Below are 17,907 nucleotides of genomic sequence, written 5' to 3'. Positions count from 1 at the left end.
TGCAGAGGCAGATCTGATCCATTTGCTGTTCTGCCTGGCAACCTTGAGGGAATATAGAAAATCAGCCCTAATGAGACTGGAGGACACAATCAGATTTAGAGGAGATAAGGAAGGCAAGACAGCCTGCAGAGTAGTCCAGGCTCCTTAATAACGTATCTTAATACATGGGAAGAGGGGATACAGACCAGGACGGAGGTAGCCTCCTGAAGCTTGAGCAAGAGCATTTATTGGTCCTGTTGGACAAGCAAGTCCACAGGAATGGCTATGGTCAGCCAGTAACCAGAAGGATTTGACGGTGACAGGTTCAGCGAGAAAGAGCAGAGGCAGATTGCTGGCCTGCAAACAGCAGCTGCTCCACCTGTCTCCACAGCATCACTCCCTGGGGCTCATATCCTTAAAAAAGCTTTTGAAAGACCACAGAGACTATATATATGTCCATATATATGCCCCATATATGAGGTATATATATGGAGTATATAGATGCCCATATATATCCATGCAGAGAGTATATATGTCCACCATAACTGAATGAATGCTAGAGGAAACCCTTGCAGAGCTGCTATGACTGTGGTGCACAGCTTGCTCCCAGGGAGGCAATATCAGATGTCAAGCTCAGTTCAGCTGAAAATAAGGTATTGCTATTGCCTATACCGAGACATGAAAACCAGATGAATTTAAAGCAGGCACCTATTTTAAATGGTGGAGATAATTAGACCATGGAACAATTTCCTGTGAGAAGCAGTTTACTTGCATCTCTTGGTGCCTGCCACTGGAGAGGGTATGCCTTTCCTGAGGACATGCTTCTAGCCAGAAATAAATTGGTGACATACTTCAGTGCATCACTTAGGTCAGTCTAGAAAAATTCAGATCTATTCATCTGCAAATATACTGTGTATATATGCTGTCCCACAGGTATTTTGCCTCAAGACAGCATGCTCTACCTAACTACCTCAGTTTGGTTTATTTTGTCAAATAAGCAATTTTGCCATGTTATTGCTAACACATTAGGAAAAGGTAGAGGAAAAGTGGTTGCAGAAATACCTAAACCTGTGATGAAGCCCTAGAAATTCTGGCTCAGAGGAAAGTTGTAAACATCTAAAGCACCCTTCATCTCAGGCTTTCCAGACCCTAACAAATGAACCCATGCAACACCTGGGAGAAGGGGGAGAGTGTTTTGCAGAGGACAATACTGTAGCAGGGAGGTGGGGCAGAAGGAACCTGATCACACAGCAGAGCACTAAGACAGGAATAGAAACCATGGGTACTGGTTGGCAGCCCATATTTTAATCCCTGGGCTGAGCTTCCAGATGCTAACAGCCCTCTGGGGCCAAAAGAATGAAAAAAGAGGTACTTACAGCTTTCCCGTTTTCCAGCCAGGTGATGGTGGGAACTGGAAGGCCGGTCGCTGTGCACCGCAATGTCACCACAGACCCAAAGGTGATATTTTGGGATTCGGGAGCATTCAGGATTCTGGCAAAAACTGCAGGAGAAGACAAAGGTGCTAGCTGAACATCAATGTAATGCTGAGGCTGGGGAGGCATGGGGATGCTCCCTCCCTAACAGGTCTTGAAATAAGCCATAGCCCTATGAATAAGAACAGAGTGTAGCACAGGCTTCCCAGGGAGCAACAGTCTTGGGAGAGGGACAAGGAAAAGAAAGGTGATCAGTGTGATTATGTTCTGCACCTTACAGACCAAAATTTTACCTCTGGAAATTTCTACATCACCTGAGTTTGATGTCTCAGAGGAGGTAATGTGCAAAGAACCAAGGGCAAATTCGTTGGTAGTGTGCAAATGGGATAGCTTACAGCAAATACACAGCAAGTTACCATGCTGCCCTGCCAAAGGTGTCTTCATGCAAAGCTTGTTCAAAACCATCAAGAAGGACCATCAGCACAGTCACATACCATGAAGGTTAAGGGTCAGATCACATCCTCTAGTGTGATCACAGTGATTAGAACTTACCATGGAGCGTCTCAAACCCCAGTATTTTCCATATCATGACAGCCTGCCCTAAGAGGTGAGAGTCTAACATATGGGGGAATGCCTGGCAAAGATTTCAGGAAGATGAGGTTGTGGGGGAAAGCAGGTTTTAAAGGGACTTTTCATCTCTACTGCACTTGCTTCTTTTGTGGTAATACAGTTACTGGGCAGTTTGAAGATAAGCAAGTGCCTCCCTGCCCCAAGACTTTTTTTTATTTATTTTGTGTGTGTGTGTGAAAAGAAGAACTGAAATTTTTTTCTGAAAACTTATTTCTATCCAGAAACACAACTCTGATGGCCTTCACAAGCTGTATTTCATCTGCTGTACTTGGACCACATAGGGGAAAGCAGAGAAGAAAGACATTTCCCATATGGAACATTGTAGTTTGGACCAAAAATTTTTAATTGAGATGCCTGAATCTCTGTGCAGAAGCAGGCTGAATAGTTCTGTGCCATTTCTTATTCCAGTTTCTTATGCTTAGTGAGTAAGGCTTGCCCTCTCCTTCTGGGCTGCACAACAATGATGAAAAGTCTCCATCAGAAATTTTAGTAAGCAGGGGAGTTTCTCTTGGAGTTCTCAGACAAGCCTGATGCCTTGTTTGCCACTTTTCCTATCTGTATGGCTACTCTTACCAACATATCTGACCATGTCACAGTCTTCTGTGTCTCTGCCCAATGCACCTCTTGGCACTGGCCACTGGTTGCTTCCAGATGGAGACCTCCAACGCAAAACAATTAGAAGATCAACACAGTGACCCTTCAGAAACTGAACATCTGTCCCTGCCATTTGGATGGGAAGGCTTCATCTGCAACAGTTCAGTTGGAATAAAAAAATAAAAAAGTACATGCTTTCCACATAGTCCTTCCACCCAGTCCTGGCCTGAGAAGGTGTTGAGCCTAAATCCAGCTTCTGCTCATGGACAGGTGACACTAAGACTACATTTCAGTGTAAAAACGTTTTTCTCTTAGAAGCACAGCTATTCAATAGACTTTTGGGCAGGGGTTTTTAGGAAGATTAAATTTCATGATAGCTAAGTGAAAAGGGCAGGAGCATATATATTACATTCAGCTTCTTAGTTCCTCTACAGTCTCCAAGCAGTCCCTCATTGTCAATGTTTGGTGCCACTTGCTTAAAGTCAAAGCAGAGCAGTGTCAGGGCTGCTGCATCCCCCCTACCCCTCAGCAAGGCAGCAGGTATGAAGATACACCACTAATGAGGAAAGCTGCAGTTGCTAGCCAGGGACTTTTCTGATGAATAATAACCAAAATGAAACTTCAGGCCACTAACACCAGATGGTTATGAATTCAGCCCCGAATGCCTCGGGCCAAGCTCATAATTACTTTTATACTTAATTCAGGGAAATCCCAAACCTCTGGGCCAGTCCTGTGGCAGCAGTTACATGCCCATGTCTCCTGCTGAAGGCAGCACGTTAGCTCCCAGAACTGGAATTCAGCTCTTAGTGCTTTTCTCATGCTGCTGTTGGTTTCTCAGTGTGCTGTGAGGGCACTGCCCACCTGATGATTCTGCTGCTGAGATCCTGCCCAACTTAATTAATATAAAAGTGATGAATTAACAGCACCCCGTTAGCCAGTGCTAGACTCAGGCATGTATGTCTTCCTCTGTACTGCCTGCTCTCCCAAAATCTGCAACAATCATTCAGCTAGGAGGGAAAAAAGGACACTTTGAAAATTATGGCAGTTGCCCAAGCAGGGAGCAAAGCCACATTGAGAGCAGCAGCTGGTCCAGCTCATGTGCAGTGCCTGTGGGAAGGCCAGAAAAATACATCCCGCTCCCCAAGCTCCTCCTACCATTGTTGATCACTTGCTTTGGTACCCCAGCACACTGGTGGTGTGAGTGCTTGCCTGCCAGCATAGGGAAGGCAAAGGGTCAGGCCATTCAAGCATAAAACACCAAATACAAGGATAAAAAAATCTATTGATGGCTGCTAAGCATTCACATGTTTCTTGTGGAAAGTATTGCAGGTGTATTATCTAGCACAAGGAGGGACAGCTAAATAAAAGCGGGCCTACAAAGAAATAAGCTGATTTCCTAAGTGTGGAAGAATGGAAGATGCTACCACCCCCAGTGCCACGACATACATTTCCAGGAGTTTCAAAACTGAAGTTACAGATTTAATACTTGTTAATAAATGTTAATTTCAAGTACTCACATTTGCACGCTTTTTAAAAGTGTTTTACTCAAAGTTTAGCTATTTAACTTAAGTACTTAGCTTAGATGCTGTGAATTGAATAACCTGGGGGGGCGGGGGTGGTGGTGTTACATTCTTTTATTTTTGAGTAAGAAATTCCCTGGGACTTCTCAGATCCCAACAGGCTTTGTAGTGCCACTTAATGGCACACCCAGGGACACATTTTCCAAAGGGCTTTTCATCACTTTGGGAAACAGCATCAAATAAAATAACGTAAGCTATTTCTCATCCCCATCATCTACATCATCTATAAGTGGATGATCAACACCCTGCCATTGCCGTTGCCAGCAAACTTGGGTGCTGTAGGAAAGCCAAGACAGGTTGTGTGAGAGTAGCCAGTGTCATCTTCCACCTGTGCAAAGTGGGGCAAGACCAGCAGGATGAGCTCAAGTTCCATTTTGGCAACTGGATCAGCAAGGAAGTCAGTCCTGTAGCTAAATGGAGGAACCCAACGCACAAAACTGTGACACTTCCCCACCCCCCCACCCCACCCCACCCGTATCTGGTAGCTTTCTAGGATGGGGTTGCATCTTTGGCAGATGAGGGAAGAGCAACTGATGCCATCTACCTTGACTCATGCAAAGCTTTTGACACAGTCCTGCATGACATTCTTGTCTTTAAACCAGAGAGACATGGATTTGAGGGATGAACCACTCAGTGGATAAGGAATTGGCTGGATGGTCGCACTCAGGGAGTTGCAGTCAACAGCTCAATGTTCAAGTGGAGACAGGTGGTGAGTGGTGTTCCTAAGGGGTCCGAACTGGGACTGGTGCTGTTCAATTTCTTTGTCGGCAACATGGACAGTGGGATTGAATGCCTCCTCAGCCAAGTTTGCCAGTGACACCAAGCTGAGTGGTACAGTGAACACACTGGAAAGAAGGGATGCTATCCAGAAGGACTTTGACAGGCTTGACAAGTGGACCCATGATAACCTCCTGAAGTTTAACAATGCCAAGTGCAAAGTCCTCCACCTGGGTTGGGGCAACCCTCAGTATCAATACAGGCTGGGCAGAGAATGGATTGAGAGCAGCCCTGAGGAGAAGGACCTGGCGGTGCTGACGGACAAGCTCAACATGACCTGACAATGTGTGCTTGCAGCCCAGAAAGCCAACCAAATCCTGGGCTGCATCACAAGCAGCATGGCCAGCAGGTCAAGGGAGGTGATTCTCCCCTTCTACTCTGCTCTCGTGAGACCCCATCTAGAGTTCTGTGTCCAGCTCTGGGGACGCCAGCATAAGAAGGGCATGGACCTGTTGGAGGGAGTCCAGAGGAGGGCCTTGAAGATGATCAGGGAGCTGGACCTCTCCTACGAACACAGGCTGAGAGTTGGGGTTTTTCGACATGAAGAAGAGAAGGCTCCAAGAAAATCCTATAGCAGCCTTCCAGCGCGTAAAGGGGGCCTACAAGAAAGCTGGAGAGGGACTTTTTACAAGGTCTTGTAGTGATAGGAGAGAGCGGGATGGTTTTAAGATGAAAGAGGGTAGATTTGGATTAGGTGTTAGGAAGACATTCTTTCCTGTGAGTGGTGAGGCACTGGCACAGGCTGCCCAGAGCAGCTGTGGATGCCCCATCCCTGGCAGTGTTCAAGGCCAGACTGGATGGGGCTCTGAGCAACCTGGTCTAGTGGAACGTGTCCCTGCCCATGGCAAGGGGTTGGAACTAGGTGATCTTTCAGGTCCCTTCCAACTCAAACCGTTCTGTGATTCTGTGATAATTCTATGAAAATACACAAAGGAAGAAGAGAGGCAAAGGTGAGGAAGAAATGGCAACCCTGATTGCACCGACCTAAGCAACTGGCAGGGAGAAGCAGGTGAGAATGCAGGGAAAGGCAGGAAGAAGGAAATGGCAATAAATACTTGCAAAATCCACATTGTTTGGTGGGCTCAGGACATCATTTTGTTTTCATTTTGCCTCAGAGTGAAAATTCCCAATAATCAGGTGATTTTTTGCACCTATGTTACTTGCCCTCCTTTTCCAGAGCCTCCTGAAAGTGGATTTTGCCAGGACCTTTGCCTGTTTACCTATATAGCCACAAGATTAACAACATTTACATCAGGACCCCCAGGCTGCCAGCACAGGATTTACCCAAATGCATGCCAAAAAGCATTTAAGAAGGGTGGGCAAAGAGGGCTTCATTTATCTTAAGTGGAAAACAGAGGAGCTGGAAATGAAATTCAGCCAGCTGAAAGCCAAGCCAGCACGTTGTTTCACTCCTAAGCCCCATAATAAATGTCATTTCTTTTACAGCCCTGCTAAATGATGTGATGTGCACTGCAGGGCTTGCTAGGAGGTATCTGCACTGTGGCCAGCTGCTCTCGTTTCTGAGAATTAGGTAATATCATCCAGTCCAAACAGTAGGGCTTTAATACAGTCACAAAATTTTTATACTATAAAAAGATTAAAGCATCCCTCACCCCCCCTCCCCCTAGCTTTGAATGGTTAACTCTTTCCAGATGACTATTTTTCCTGTCGCCTTTGACTGAGCTATGTTTCATTTCCAGGGCTTGGGGCCTGATCCTGCAGTTCTGGTAGATGCCTGCCCTTTGACTGGGTAAGGCCTGGTTTTTTTGTTAAAGCAAGCTGAACTGGGCCTGTCACATCCAGGCAGCAGCTTGGGTGGCCTGGGACAAAGTGGAAAGCAAAAAGTGATACCCAGACATCACAGGAAACCATCATGCAGCCCCAGTGCAGGAAGATGCCCCTTTTAGCCAGGGTTTCATGAGCCCTAACACTAGCTTTGACACGCTGGGCCCAGTCAAGCACTGGTTTTCGGGTGTGGGGTGGGTTTTTTTTATCCAGAGCCTCCACTACCTTTGGTGAACCCTGACTTTCGAGCACATGAGCAACACTTGCCAATGTACTTGAATTAAACCAGCCTGTCAACATCTGTGTGTATGCACATCCCAGACTTTCTTGCTAGCCCTGGCATACCATAAAGCATACCTAAGAGTCCGGACTGAGAAAAGGCTAATCTTGTGTTAGCAACCGCCCGGCAAGGATGAGTTCACGCTCTCTTCCCACAGCAGTCTGAGCCTGGCCTAACACATGAACTAGACCTGGCCTGTCCACACTGCCAGATCTGATACCCCAGCCTGCTCCACTTTCCTAAATTGTTTTGATTTTATTATGAAAAATGGCCTTTTGGGTGATTACAGCCAGGTCTTACACCAAAAGTTTTTCCAGTTAAGCTACAAAACACGGTTGGTAAAGACAAAACCTTTCTGCAAAAGACGTTTTCCTCTGGTACAGCTGGTGACATGTGGAGAACCAATGTGTCTACATTGCTGGGGGAATTGATAAGTTACATGTTGCCTTTTTTTTGTTTATGTTCACCAGTGTTCCCGTAGCTCTTTCATATCTGAAGCACAACAGATTGAAATGACTCCTTCTCTAGAGAGGAGTTCTCTGGACTTGGACTTTGCTAACTAATCCGTAAAAAATCACTTACACTTGCCACCTATATGCTCTGAAGAACCACAAACTTCTGCCAACGTGTTCGCAGTCCTTTGCCAGTGAGAAGTCCAGTCGTTTAAATCCCCATTCAGATTCATTCATCTCATATCCATTCACTCTTCCTTGCCAGTCTAAACCAGGCAGACAGGAGAGGTAAGAAGCAGAGGGGCTATATTTCCTTCCCACTGGTGAGAGATAAGGGGAGGTCTGACAAATACATTTATGAACACACAGAAAGCCACAGCATTTGTGTTTTCTGACATTTCAAATTAATCCGTGTAAAATCCCAACAATTTTTGAAATACCAGGGCTAAGACCAGGCCACACATCTTGCTCTTGGATCAGCAGTCACAGAGACAGCCACACCAAGCTGTGTGCAGCAGCTAATTGCATGCCAAGAGCCAGGGCTGAGCAAAGGAGGAATAGTCTCCACAGCTGACACAACGGGACTGAATCCCAGCTCAGAGAACAAACGAATTATTCCATAAGCATGGACAGTAACTCCTCTCACAGTGACAGCAACCAGCACTGTGCATGGCTCACCTCACGCCTCCACATGGGAATGGCTCACATTGTACCTTTGCCACTGCTCAAGGCATGCTGCCACCCTCCCACACACTTCCAAAACCACTGGGTTAATAATTAAATCCCATGATAACTGCAAGGTCAGTTTCACTTTGATCTTTAAGTATTTCTTACCAAAACTGCAATATTTATCTTTTTGCAAGCCTGCCAAGTAATCACAAAGAAGAGCAAAATGCCACAGGAAAAGCTGATACGAGACACTTCCACTTATCTCTATGAAATTGCTTATCCGTTTTTATTTAATCGCTATGCAAAGATGCTTATTGCCAGAGAACCATGTGTATATAGATTATCAAAAGAAAAAATGGTAAAAATGCAGTAGGAAATGCATACAACCACTGTATTATTAAGGAACAGCACTGTTAGGTGTGGGCCCTGGAAAAGCAAGCTGCAGGGGCACTGTAAGTAAGCAGTACTTCATCATCCCCTTGCCCCTCACCTGGTTATCATGGTAATCCTCAGGGACAACCTCCCCAATGCATTTGAAACATGAGTATTTTGTACAAAATCTCAAAATCTCAAAGCTCTTCTGTCTCCTGATAGGCGATTTGTGAGATCTGGGGCTTCAGTAGTCCTAACACCTCATCCAGCACAGGCCAGACAGCATAGCAATACATTGACACTCAACCTAGAGCCTGAGGCTGTGAGATAGATGGCAGGAACAACTAAAGATATGTGTGGAAGGGTGCTGGAGGAAACCACATCATCTCCATCCTGAACCATATGCCTTCAGATTCTATGCTCTGGTATCAATATCAAAGCCAGTTTTTCTTAGCAAGGCAATAGCTTTTCAAGGTAACCTTATTCTAGGGTGAGCTCCAAGGTTTATGGATGGTAGGACAATTTGCATCAGCAGAAGGACTTATATAATGTTAAATGCACCAGCCAGCACAGTAACTTCTCAGCTGTGAAAGAATTTGCATCACATATACATGTCTCTGGAATCCTAAAAGCAGACCTTGCAAATATGCAAAGCTATAATAACCAGGACTAAAATGTAAATAGATAGCTTATATCCTGTGTAACTATATAAAACCTGTTCTGTACAAGTGTTCATTTCTATATACAGAGCAAACACCAGATTCAAGGACAAGTGAGGATAACATGTTCAAATTACTTCCCAAGGAAATTCTTTTCATGTCAGTACTGGTCTTACATATGTGTTTGGTTTCTTTGAAGGAAAGACCCTTCTAAACCCCCCCATGCTACGGCTTTTCTGCAGCATGGAGACACATCGCTTAACTCTGCCATTACCCGTTATCACATGTGAAACTGAATAAGAACTTCCATCTCCTGAGTCAAAAAGCAACTCTTTCTTGTTCCAGTTATGATCACTACCCATTATGACCACTGCCGAGGCTACCAGTGTGCCTGCATGTACTGAAACCTCCACAGCTGCACCAAGTCTTGCCCTCCCACTCTCAGGAATGGAGCAGGCAAGTACATGAGGCACTGGGATACCCAAAACTGAGATAAGCCCTGCAGCATCCTGACATCTGGTCTCCACCAATGGGTAACAGCGGTGCCATAAATTTAATTACATGCCATGTGAAAAGTACTTCCTTTCATCTCTTTTAAAGCGGTGCTAGCAGTAGCTGCTAGGATGTTTCTTGTTCTGGGGTGATAACAAGTAGCCTGTTCCTTGCTCACCTCACCATGTGTCCTTGGTCTTCAGCACTGAAAACTCTGCTAGTCCCTCCTAACAAAGAGATTCACCCTCATTCCCTGTTCTCAACTCACAGTTTGAGGTTCCCTTTTTGTGACAGTCTGCCTGGGCCTACATTCAATTTCAGAGGTGTGAGGGGACCATTCCTCCACACAGCAGCACAACAACAGTAGACACTTTCTGTTCCATAGTATAGGCACACACACCCTAGAAATATTGTGTGACACTAAAACGGGCATTAGTGCTAGAAGTAAAATCTTGAGATGTACAGTTTGGAAGAGTCAGTTACAGTGGAAAGAGAGGGCTTTCACCTCCACTGAGGCTAACCTGACTGAGAAAGTTGGAAGAGGTCCATGGAAGACAGAAGGCCTTAGAAAAATGGTATTGATCCACAACTTACCAAAACTGGACTGATAAAGAGACTCTGTTAGATTTCCAGGTTGCCTTCAAAATCGTGTCTTTCTGTGTCTTCAGCCCCAGCTCCATATTGGTTTTTCGATGTGAAAAGGCCGTTATTTCAGGATGGTTGTCTCAGTTTGCTCTGCCCCCCTGTATCCGATAGCTATGGATATTCTCTATCCTCTACTCTGCTGTTGACAGGAAACACCTGCTTCCTAGCTACCCAACACAGTTTACAAGCCAGAGGGATTTTTGTCTGCAATATCTGTTTTTTTCCTTAAAACCACAATTCATGCAATGATGTAAGAAATTCATATATAAGTGTCTTTCCAAACTCTTTGTTAGGGGAAAGAGGTTTTTGCAAGAGAAAATAGAAGGACTCAAATTCTCGTTAAAGAACAATTTCAGGTACATGTCTTGTCAGAAGCCTCATGCTCCAAGGAGACATGCTTTGCAGCTCTTCGGTGCAAGAGGCCACCCTATGCAAATTACTCAAAGGCAGCACACACCTCATGCCTATGTCACAGCAGAGCAAGCCTCAGGAATAAATTTATAGTTCACACTTTTTTTGTTCATTTGCTGAAGGTCTGGGACTGTTTTCTTTCTCCTGCAGCTTGCCCTCTTATGCTGTAATTAGAGCTATGGTCATATCTGCAGCATCTAAGAACCTCAGGGTGATGATGGTAGATGTTAACATTGGGTAGGAGGAGATTTAATGAGTTATTCTGGGCTTTCAGTTATGCCCATGCCACCCTGCTGAGTCCAGTAAACTACTTTGGTGTAATTACAGACAAGCTCAGTACTATTTTCTTTCCCTGTAATGCTCCCTCCCCACAAAGCCTTTGCAATTTTTAACAGCAAATTGCAGTAATCACCATTTACTGCCATAGGACACTATCTGCAGGTACATACACCACCATCACTGTGTGTAGGGAAGGCAATCCTTTCCCAAGGTTTCTGCCTCTGCTCATGGCAAAGCCAAAAACTCAGAATTAATATCAGAATTTCCCTGAGCAACTTTCACCCAGCTCTTAAATGCAAAACTGCAGACTTCTTTGTCAGTCTGCTGTTTATCGATCCATCTCACCCAAAACATCCTACCTCTGAGGATGGCACAGATTAAAATTCAGATTTCATATCCATAGCTGATCTATGGGAAAGGCAGCAAGAATCAGCATAACAGTGCTGACTGACTGCTTTGGTGGTCTCTTGGTATGTCCCTTTCCTCTTTTGTCTACACTAAGTACAGATGTGTTGACAAAAAAATGTAGAAAAATTTTTGGATGGCAATCTGGAGTCAGTTTTCATTTGAAATAGGACCCATCTCTGGAATACGGTCCATCTAAATTGATAGATCAGCTGGACTAAATACATACTTTCATTCTTGTTATGTGAATTGTGGTGTGGCTGTCTTGTCTTTTGATTTATCTGTGATGCAGATTTGTCCCAAGGTTACTTAAGAGGTTAGTCCACAAAACAGCTGAAAGAAGCTAGTGCTTTACACTTTGTGGGCTTTCTATTATCATCTAGTCTAGTGTCCCTCACTGCCTCTAAGAGTTAGACAGAATGATTAAAAAATTAAAAAAAAAAAAAAAATTAAAAATCCAGACCAAATCTACCCATGTCGTGGCAGATCCTTCCCTCTGAAGGGATGATACTCCAAGGAAAACCTTCCTATTTTTAAGGCTAAGATAGTTCTCACAAGAGACTTATAGGGAAGTATTTTTGTGGCCTGTGGCAGGGTATTATTTTAGTAGCTAGTAATAAGCAATAAACTGTGGGCAGGAAAAGACTTCTATCTACCCGGGCTGCAAAAGCAAACAATGTCTAAGTCAGGGGAGCCTGAGGAGCATTGCTCCTACCCTTGTTTTGCTTTGTTTGCTTTGTGTGCTCTCACACAGTAGCACAGGAGAAAGTGGAGCAGCAACACTTTGACAAATGAAACTGCCTGGATAAAGAAAGGATTAGTAGCCCTCAACAATTACCCCATTCAGCCAACTGGAAACTACAGAGATTTGATCCAAAAAGTTTATTAAATCCATGGAGAATCCCACTAGTTTCTTGATGAGCACACTGGATCTTTCGACACTTGTCCTAGCTAATTTGTTTGTATGTTTGTTTACTGATAGATATATGATTTCTGATTTCTAGACCTGCATTTGTACATCAATGACTTCAAAACTAACTCTTATCTCACAGTATACGCCAAAACTCCTGAATTCCTGAATTCCACAACCCTCTGGTGCCACAGGCTGGAGACTGAGCTCTGCTTCATGTAAATCACAAGATGGAGGTGCATCTAACTCAGTACACAACAAACAGTACTGTCTGAATACTCTTTTCTTTCATATTAGAGTCCATGTATTTAGTTGCCTTTTTCTTTCTTCTTCAACATTAAAAATGTATGATTGGGGAACATCAGAGATTTCACTGGCTGGGTGCAACACCTAGAAAGACACAACACGAAGTTTGTTCTTCATCCTCATGGGAAGAAAAATCTTTTTTTCAGGACAAAGTCCTGCACACAAAGTCTCAGTATGCAAGGGTAAAAAGCACAACAGACAATTCAGACTGTCTTTCTGCAGCAGATGACTTCCATGCATGTGCTGCTATTGGAATGGAAGGATACCTCTCAGAAGAACAGTCTACCTCCAGTTGTGTCAGTGCCTAATCCACCACAACCCTTTGTACATTTTAATAACTCTTTTCATTTCTAGAAAACATTCTTTCCATAGTTGAAGCTAAAAATTAAGTTGATAAAGAAACATACAGTTTATAGCTTTATGTCTCATGTATAAACAGCTGTTACTTCTAACCTGTAAGCAATTCACAGTCAGCTTTTCAATTTCTTTTGTAACCTTTTTGTTTTGAAGAATGAAGAACATAAGAGAACAGGAGCCCATTCTATCAGTTTACCAAGTGGCACTTTCCTTCCCCCAGGGAGAGAAAGAAACATTCTCCAAAACAGAGAAAAGGAGTCTGCCAGAATACAGAGCCCAAGTCAGGCAATTAAGTCTGAAAGTCATCACAAAACATACTTTTACTGCTGTTTTGCAACAGACACTTCTTATTTGGTGCAGGAATTGTATATACTTTGACTATTGGTTATTAGCACCACATCTGAAAAAGACAGTGAGAGTTTAAGCAAACCCATCCAGCAGAATTTATTGCACACATCAAAAAAACCTACCAAGCAGCTTCCCTCTGTGTCTGAGTGACAAGCACTCATAACAGGAATATTCCCATGCCTCTTACCAGGCAAGAGCTTGGGGCTATAAAATTATTCTTTGAATGTTATACAATGTATACATAATGGGTATGGAGAAGATCATTGTTACACATACCAAGCCATGGAGACCACAGGGGATGTACAGTTTTAGGCAGCAGGCCAAGAAGTTGAACCTGATGAGCTCTTGCATAGCTTTTGCTAAACTGGTCCTACTAATGGACTAGATCAATGTCACTGCAAATAGTAATGAAAACCAAAATTCCTCCTGTTCTACAGCCTACATTACGTAAACAGCTGTCCAGTGCATGAAGGAAGAACCAGGTTAATGTCTCACTAATGCTATTTATCATGCCCTACAGATTTTAAATGCTTAGAAGGGCCAAGAAATACAATCTTGACACAGCCTAAAATTCTATACCCTGCCCTCAATTTTCACTGACATCAATGGGAATTTCTGGACTTGAGGACAACTCTCAACATTGCTGAAGGCAATAGATGCTCTATTTATTTCCAAAGGAATGATCTTCAGGTAAAATTAGAGGGAACATCTTAGCCATCTCAGCCAACATCTTGTCAACAATCTTCAGCCTTCAGACATCTGTGTGAACTATAGAGACCAGGTAAAGCAAACAAATTCTTCTATTCTAACGTAGTCCCGAATCTTGCAACCTTTCAGCCCCAGATTCACTTTGGGTATCAGTACAGCAATTAACAGGAAAATTGTATAAATCCTTTGGCAAGGTATTGCTTCACTGAGTGTATAAATGTTCTTCTAGGACTAGCAGAAGTGTTCATTATCAAAACTGATCATGTAGCAATTAAACAGCTAGTTAGCAATACTTTTAAGATCATAGAAAAAGAATACAAAACTGTAGGTCAGAAATGTTGCCTCCAGGAAATTAAAAACACGTTTCTTGGCAAACAGCCAAGATTATAGTATTGTTCCTTTATCTCAATGCAATTATTAATTCCTGTAGCCATCTCTGGACATACATGAGCAACAGGAAGTCATTCCCACATGCTAAATTTAACAGAACCAACAAGCTGATTATTGCTGATCATTTGTTTTGCTTTGCAGAGCAGTGTGATGAAGACTTGTTTCTGCTTATTGCAATCTGCCTCACACCAGTAGTTCTACTAGTCCTTTTTTCCATAAGTTGTGTGGGCTGTAACCGATTTTACAAAGGAGCTGAACAGGGGAAAGCTGACTCAATACACCCCTGCAGCTTCCACACAGCTGGAAACCAGAGCACTGGTGGAGGACCACTTTACAGTGACCCCAGCACATGTTGGAAAGAACCAATCCTGCTCCTCCAATGTGTCCCTGTGTGTCATTTTATTGCTACAGGATACCCTAAGATCGTAAAAATAGTGTACAACCCTCCTCCATCAGGAAGCCTGCCCTACCTTGCATGGTTGCTCGCTTGGCTTTCTTAGCCAATGCTTGACTCTTGTGTTCCTTCCCCGTCCCTTGCCTCTGGTGCTCAATCCCTGGTCATGCTTCTGCCATGCTCTGCTTCTCCTTCTAATGCCCTCCAGGCACACCAAGCAGGCCTTCAGTGATGTCAATGCTGTCTGTGAGCTCAGCACAGCTCCCAGTGAAGATCCTGGCTCTTCCCACAGACCCAGCAGTCAGGTCTGTTATGATTATGTTTCCACCCTTCCTGCCTTTTAAGGAAAGGAAAGTGATGGTTTCACCAATCACTTGTTGAAATTCATGTGGGTTCACCCCAAACTTGGAGAAAAACACAGTCCAAAAGGACAGGGTTTTTTCAGCCCTTTTAATTAAATTCCTGATCCAGCTCATGAACAGATTAGAGTTCATCATCCAAACTCTGGTGCCTGAAACAAGCCCTGGGAGAAGAAGAAGGCTTCTCTGCCTAGGGACTGGTTTGTGCAGGGGACAGCACGCAGATGATCCTTATCTCCTTGCCTCCATTCACTGACAAAAATCAGGAACAACTGAAAAACCCGTTCCACTAAGAGAACTGATCAGTTCCTCCATTGTTTTCTTTTTCCTGACAAGAACAGCACCTGAATTTTCATCTAAAATCTTTTCTCAAATTATTTTCACTTGGCTTTAAAAATAATAAACTTTTAAAATACTAACGCTGTGCTTTAAAAGTAATAAATAGAAACCAGTATTATAAAGGTTCAGTAAAGCCAACAAGGAATGTAGAAAAAATATTTGGAAAAACAAAATAGCAGCATTTTTTAAACTTATTTACCCTGAACTTCTGAAACCAGACAAGATGTAGGACTATAAGGCACCTCAGTGGTGCAAATTCTTGAGTCAAGATTATCATCAGTTTAAACAAGTGGAACCAACATACATAACTTTATGTATTTGAGATGCTGTAGTTTCTAGGCCCAGGTTCAACAAGTCATTTAACCATGTGCCTGACCATACATGCATTAAGGAGCCTGACTGCATGCATGAGTCAGAGGTTCAATCTTTCAAGAAGTTAGACACCTCTGCACTTTGAGCAATGCCTGAAACTAATGGCAACACTAGCACTGAACTTGTCAAAATGGAAGCTCACAACAGAAAATTAGAAACCTCTTTCAGAAACCAGGACCTGCACGGTCTAGATTTAGCTAGGCATAAATATTTGCACTGCTCTTTGAATGGGCATTTGCTTCAGGGTTAAATATTCATAGTTAACCAGCCACGGTTACTCATTTTATTTTAATATTAAGCCACACTATGTAGGGTGGTAACTCCAGTGAATGGTAGCACCAAGGTTTAAGGAAAAACATTGTAGTGTTATTACAGGGAAGCAATAAAGAGTATATTTTCATAAGTTTTCTGAACATAGTGAATGCTCAAAGAAGGCTGACTGAAGTGTGATTTTTCCTTCATTGAGTAATTTTAGATTATTATTTACTTGGAGTTACTTTAAAAAGCTGCTGCTAAGGGTGTAGGAGAGGTAAGAGAGGAAGGATACTAAAAATAACAGTAAAAGAAGTGCATGGGGGGGATGCATGTGTGTGTGCATACCTGCATGCATACCTGCATGAATATGCAGGTATGTGCGTATGTATGTATGCTAAATATCCATGAGAACTAATCTAAAATACTGGAGGAAAAGGAACCTGTATACACAGCAAGCTGTAGTCAGGATTGTTACCTTTGGATTTTGGAAGCCAAAAAAGTAAAACAAACATGCACCAGTTTAGTTTGGGTGGCAGCATGAAATGAGGTATATTATATGGGTGTCCTACCAGAGAAACCAATGCAAGCCTGGAGAACAGCATTGCTTTGTTCACCCAGCACATGAATGGAACATGAGGGGACAGTTTGTGTGGGAGCACTGAGCTCCCATTGATTAATTAAGACCTAATCTCCCTCATTTCAACATGCGCACACACAAGCTTTCCTTTGCAAGTAGGATATTTGTGGATTATTTTGCCATTCCTTGAATTAACAGGCAACAGCATAATTCTGGAGACAGGGACAAAACCTGTTATGAATGTTAGCAGCCCAGATTTTGGTGCAGTTCCAGCCTGCTTTTAGATTCCCTAAATGGCTCTGGTAGATCTGGAGCAGTAAAATCCCAGTGTCTGAGGCCCTTCAGCATGGAGTAGGGGTTTGTATGCATGGCACCAGGTGTTTGTCATTCATAGTTAATTCTGGATGAGTCTTTGTCCACTGTCTCAATGAAGGGGCCAAGCCAAAACCCAGGACCCAAGCTGCCCACAATCAGATGCAAGTGTCTTCAGTCTGCCCCACTGCTTTTAGCTCAGGAGGAGTACGGCTCTGGATCTACATTAGGAATAGCTGTGTTCCTGTGTTAAAGGTATTTGAGGAATTTCTAACATACTTGAAGTCTGTACATGTAAATATTAAAAAAAAAACCAAAAAAACAAAAAACAAAAAACAAAAAAAACCCCACAGAAACACCACCAAACACCTAAAAAATTAATGCATTTTTTAGGGAAACAGCAGACCTACAGTAATTGGTAGTTGGATCTAATATACCTGATTTTGCTCCCATGAGAAAGTCAATGGTCCTCTTAGAAATAGGATTGCACCTTAAGTAACTTCTGATAGTCCCGAGCCAAATGTAACCTACAACAATCTTGTGAAGCTTACTAGGCAAATGGAGACTGTTCTCCACTTTCTATAGTACAGTCATTTTGAATAAGAAATAAAAATTTATCTACCGAGTCAGTCATCCCTCCTACCACTCCGCAAAACCTTGCATAACCTTATTTCTCTTATAGGTTTCAGGAACATTGAATGTCTCATTGCCTACATTTAGTTTCCCCTGCAGTCCACTGGTCTCAGCACTCTGAAACTGGTTATGATTTATACCCCAAAGCAAACACCTCTGCAAACAGGAGGAAAACACTGAGCATATAAGGAGCAGAGACTGAAAA

The 17,907-nt window shown here is 43.2% G+C and overlaps 1 protein-coding gene across 5 annotated transcripts in view; it reads right to left on the bottom strand.

Moving 5' to 3' along the window:
* The window catches only part of MUSK (muscle associated receptor tyrosine kinase), a 54,140-nt gene that overhangs the window by 25,737 nt on the left and 10,496 nt on the right, over positions 1 to 17,907 (bottom strand). For 4 of the 5 annotated variants that reach the window (XM_037373925.1, XM_037373927.1, XM_037373929.1 and 1 more), the window contains exon 6: positions 1,356 to 1,480. In XM_037373925.1, the coding sequence (XP_037229822.1) occupies positions 1,356 to 1,480 (125 nt within the window). Of the gene's footprint in view, positions 1 to 1,355; positions 1,502 to 10,501; positions 10,507 to 17,907 lie in introns of all 5 variants that reach the window. The other variant, XM_037373926.1, reaches the window with a different exon arrangement.

Source organism: Falco rusticolus, chromosome Z, assembly GCF_015220075.1.
Source record: "Falco rusticolus isolate bFalRus1 chromosome Z, bFalRus1.pri, whole genome shotgun sequence".
Taxonomy (NCBI): Eukaryota; Metazoa; Chordata; class Aves; order Falconiformes; family Falconidae; genus Falco; species Falco rusticolus.
This window is presented reverse-complemented; position numbering and strand designations above follow the sequence as displayed.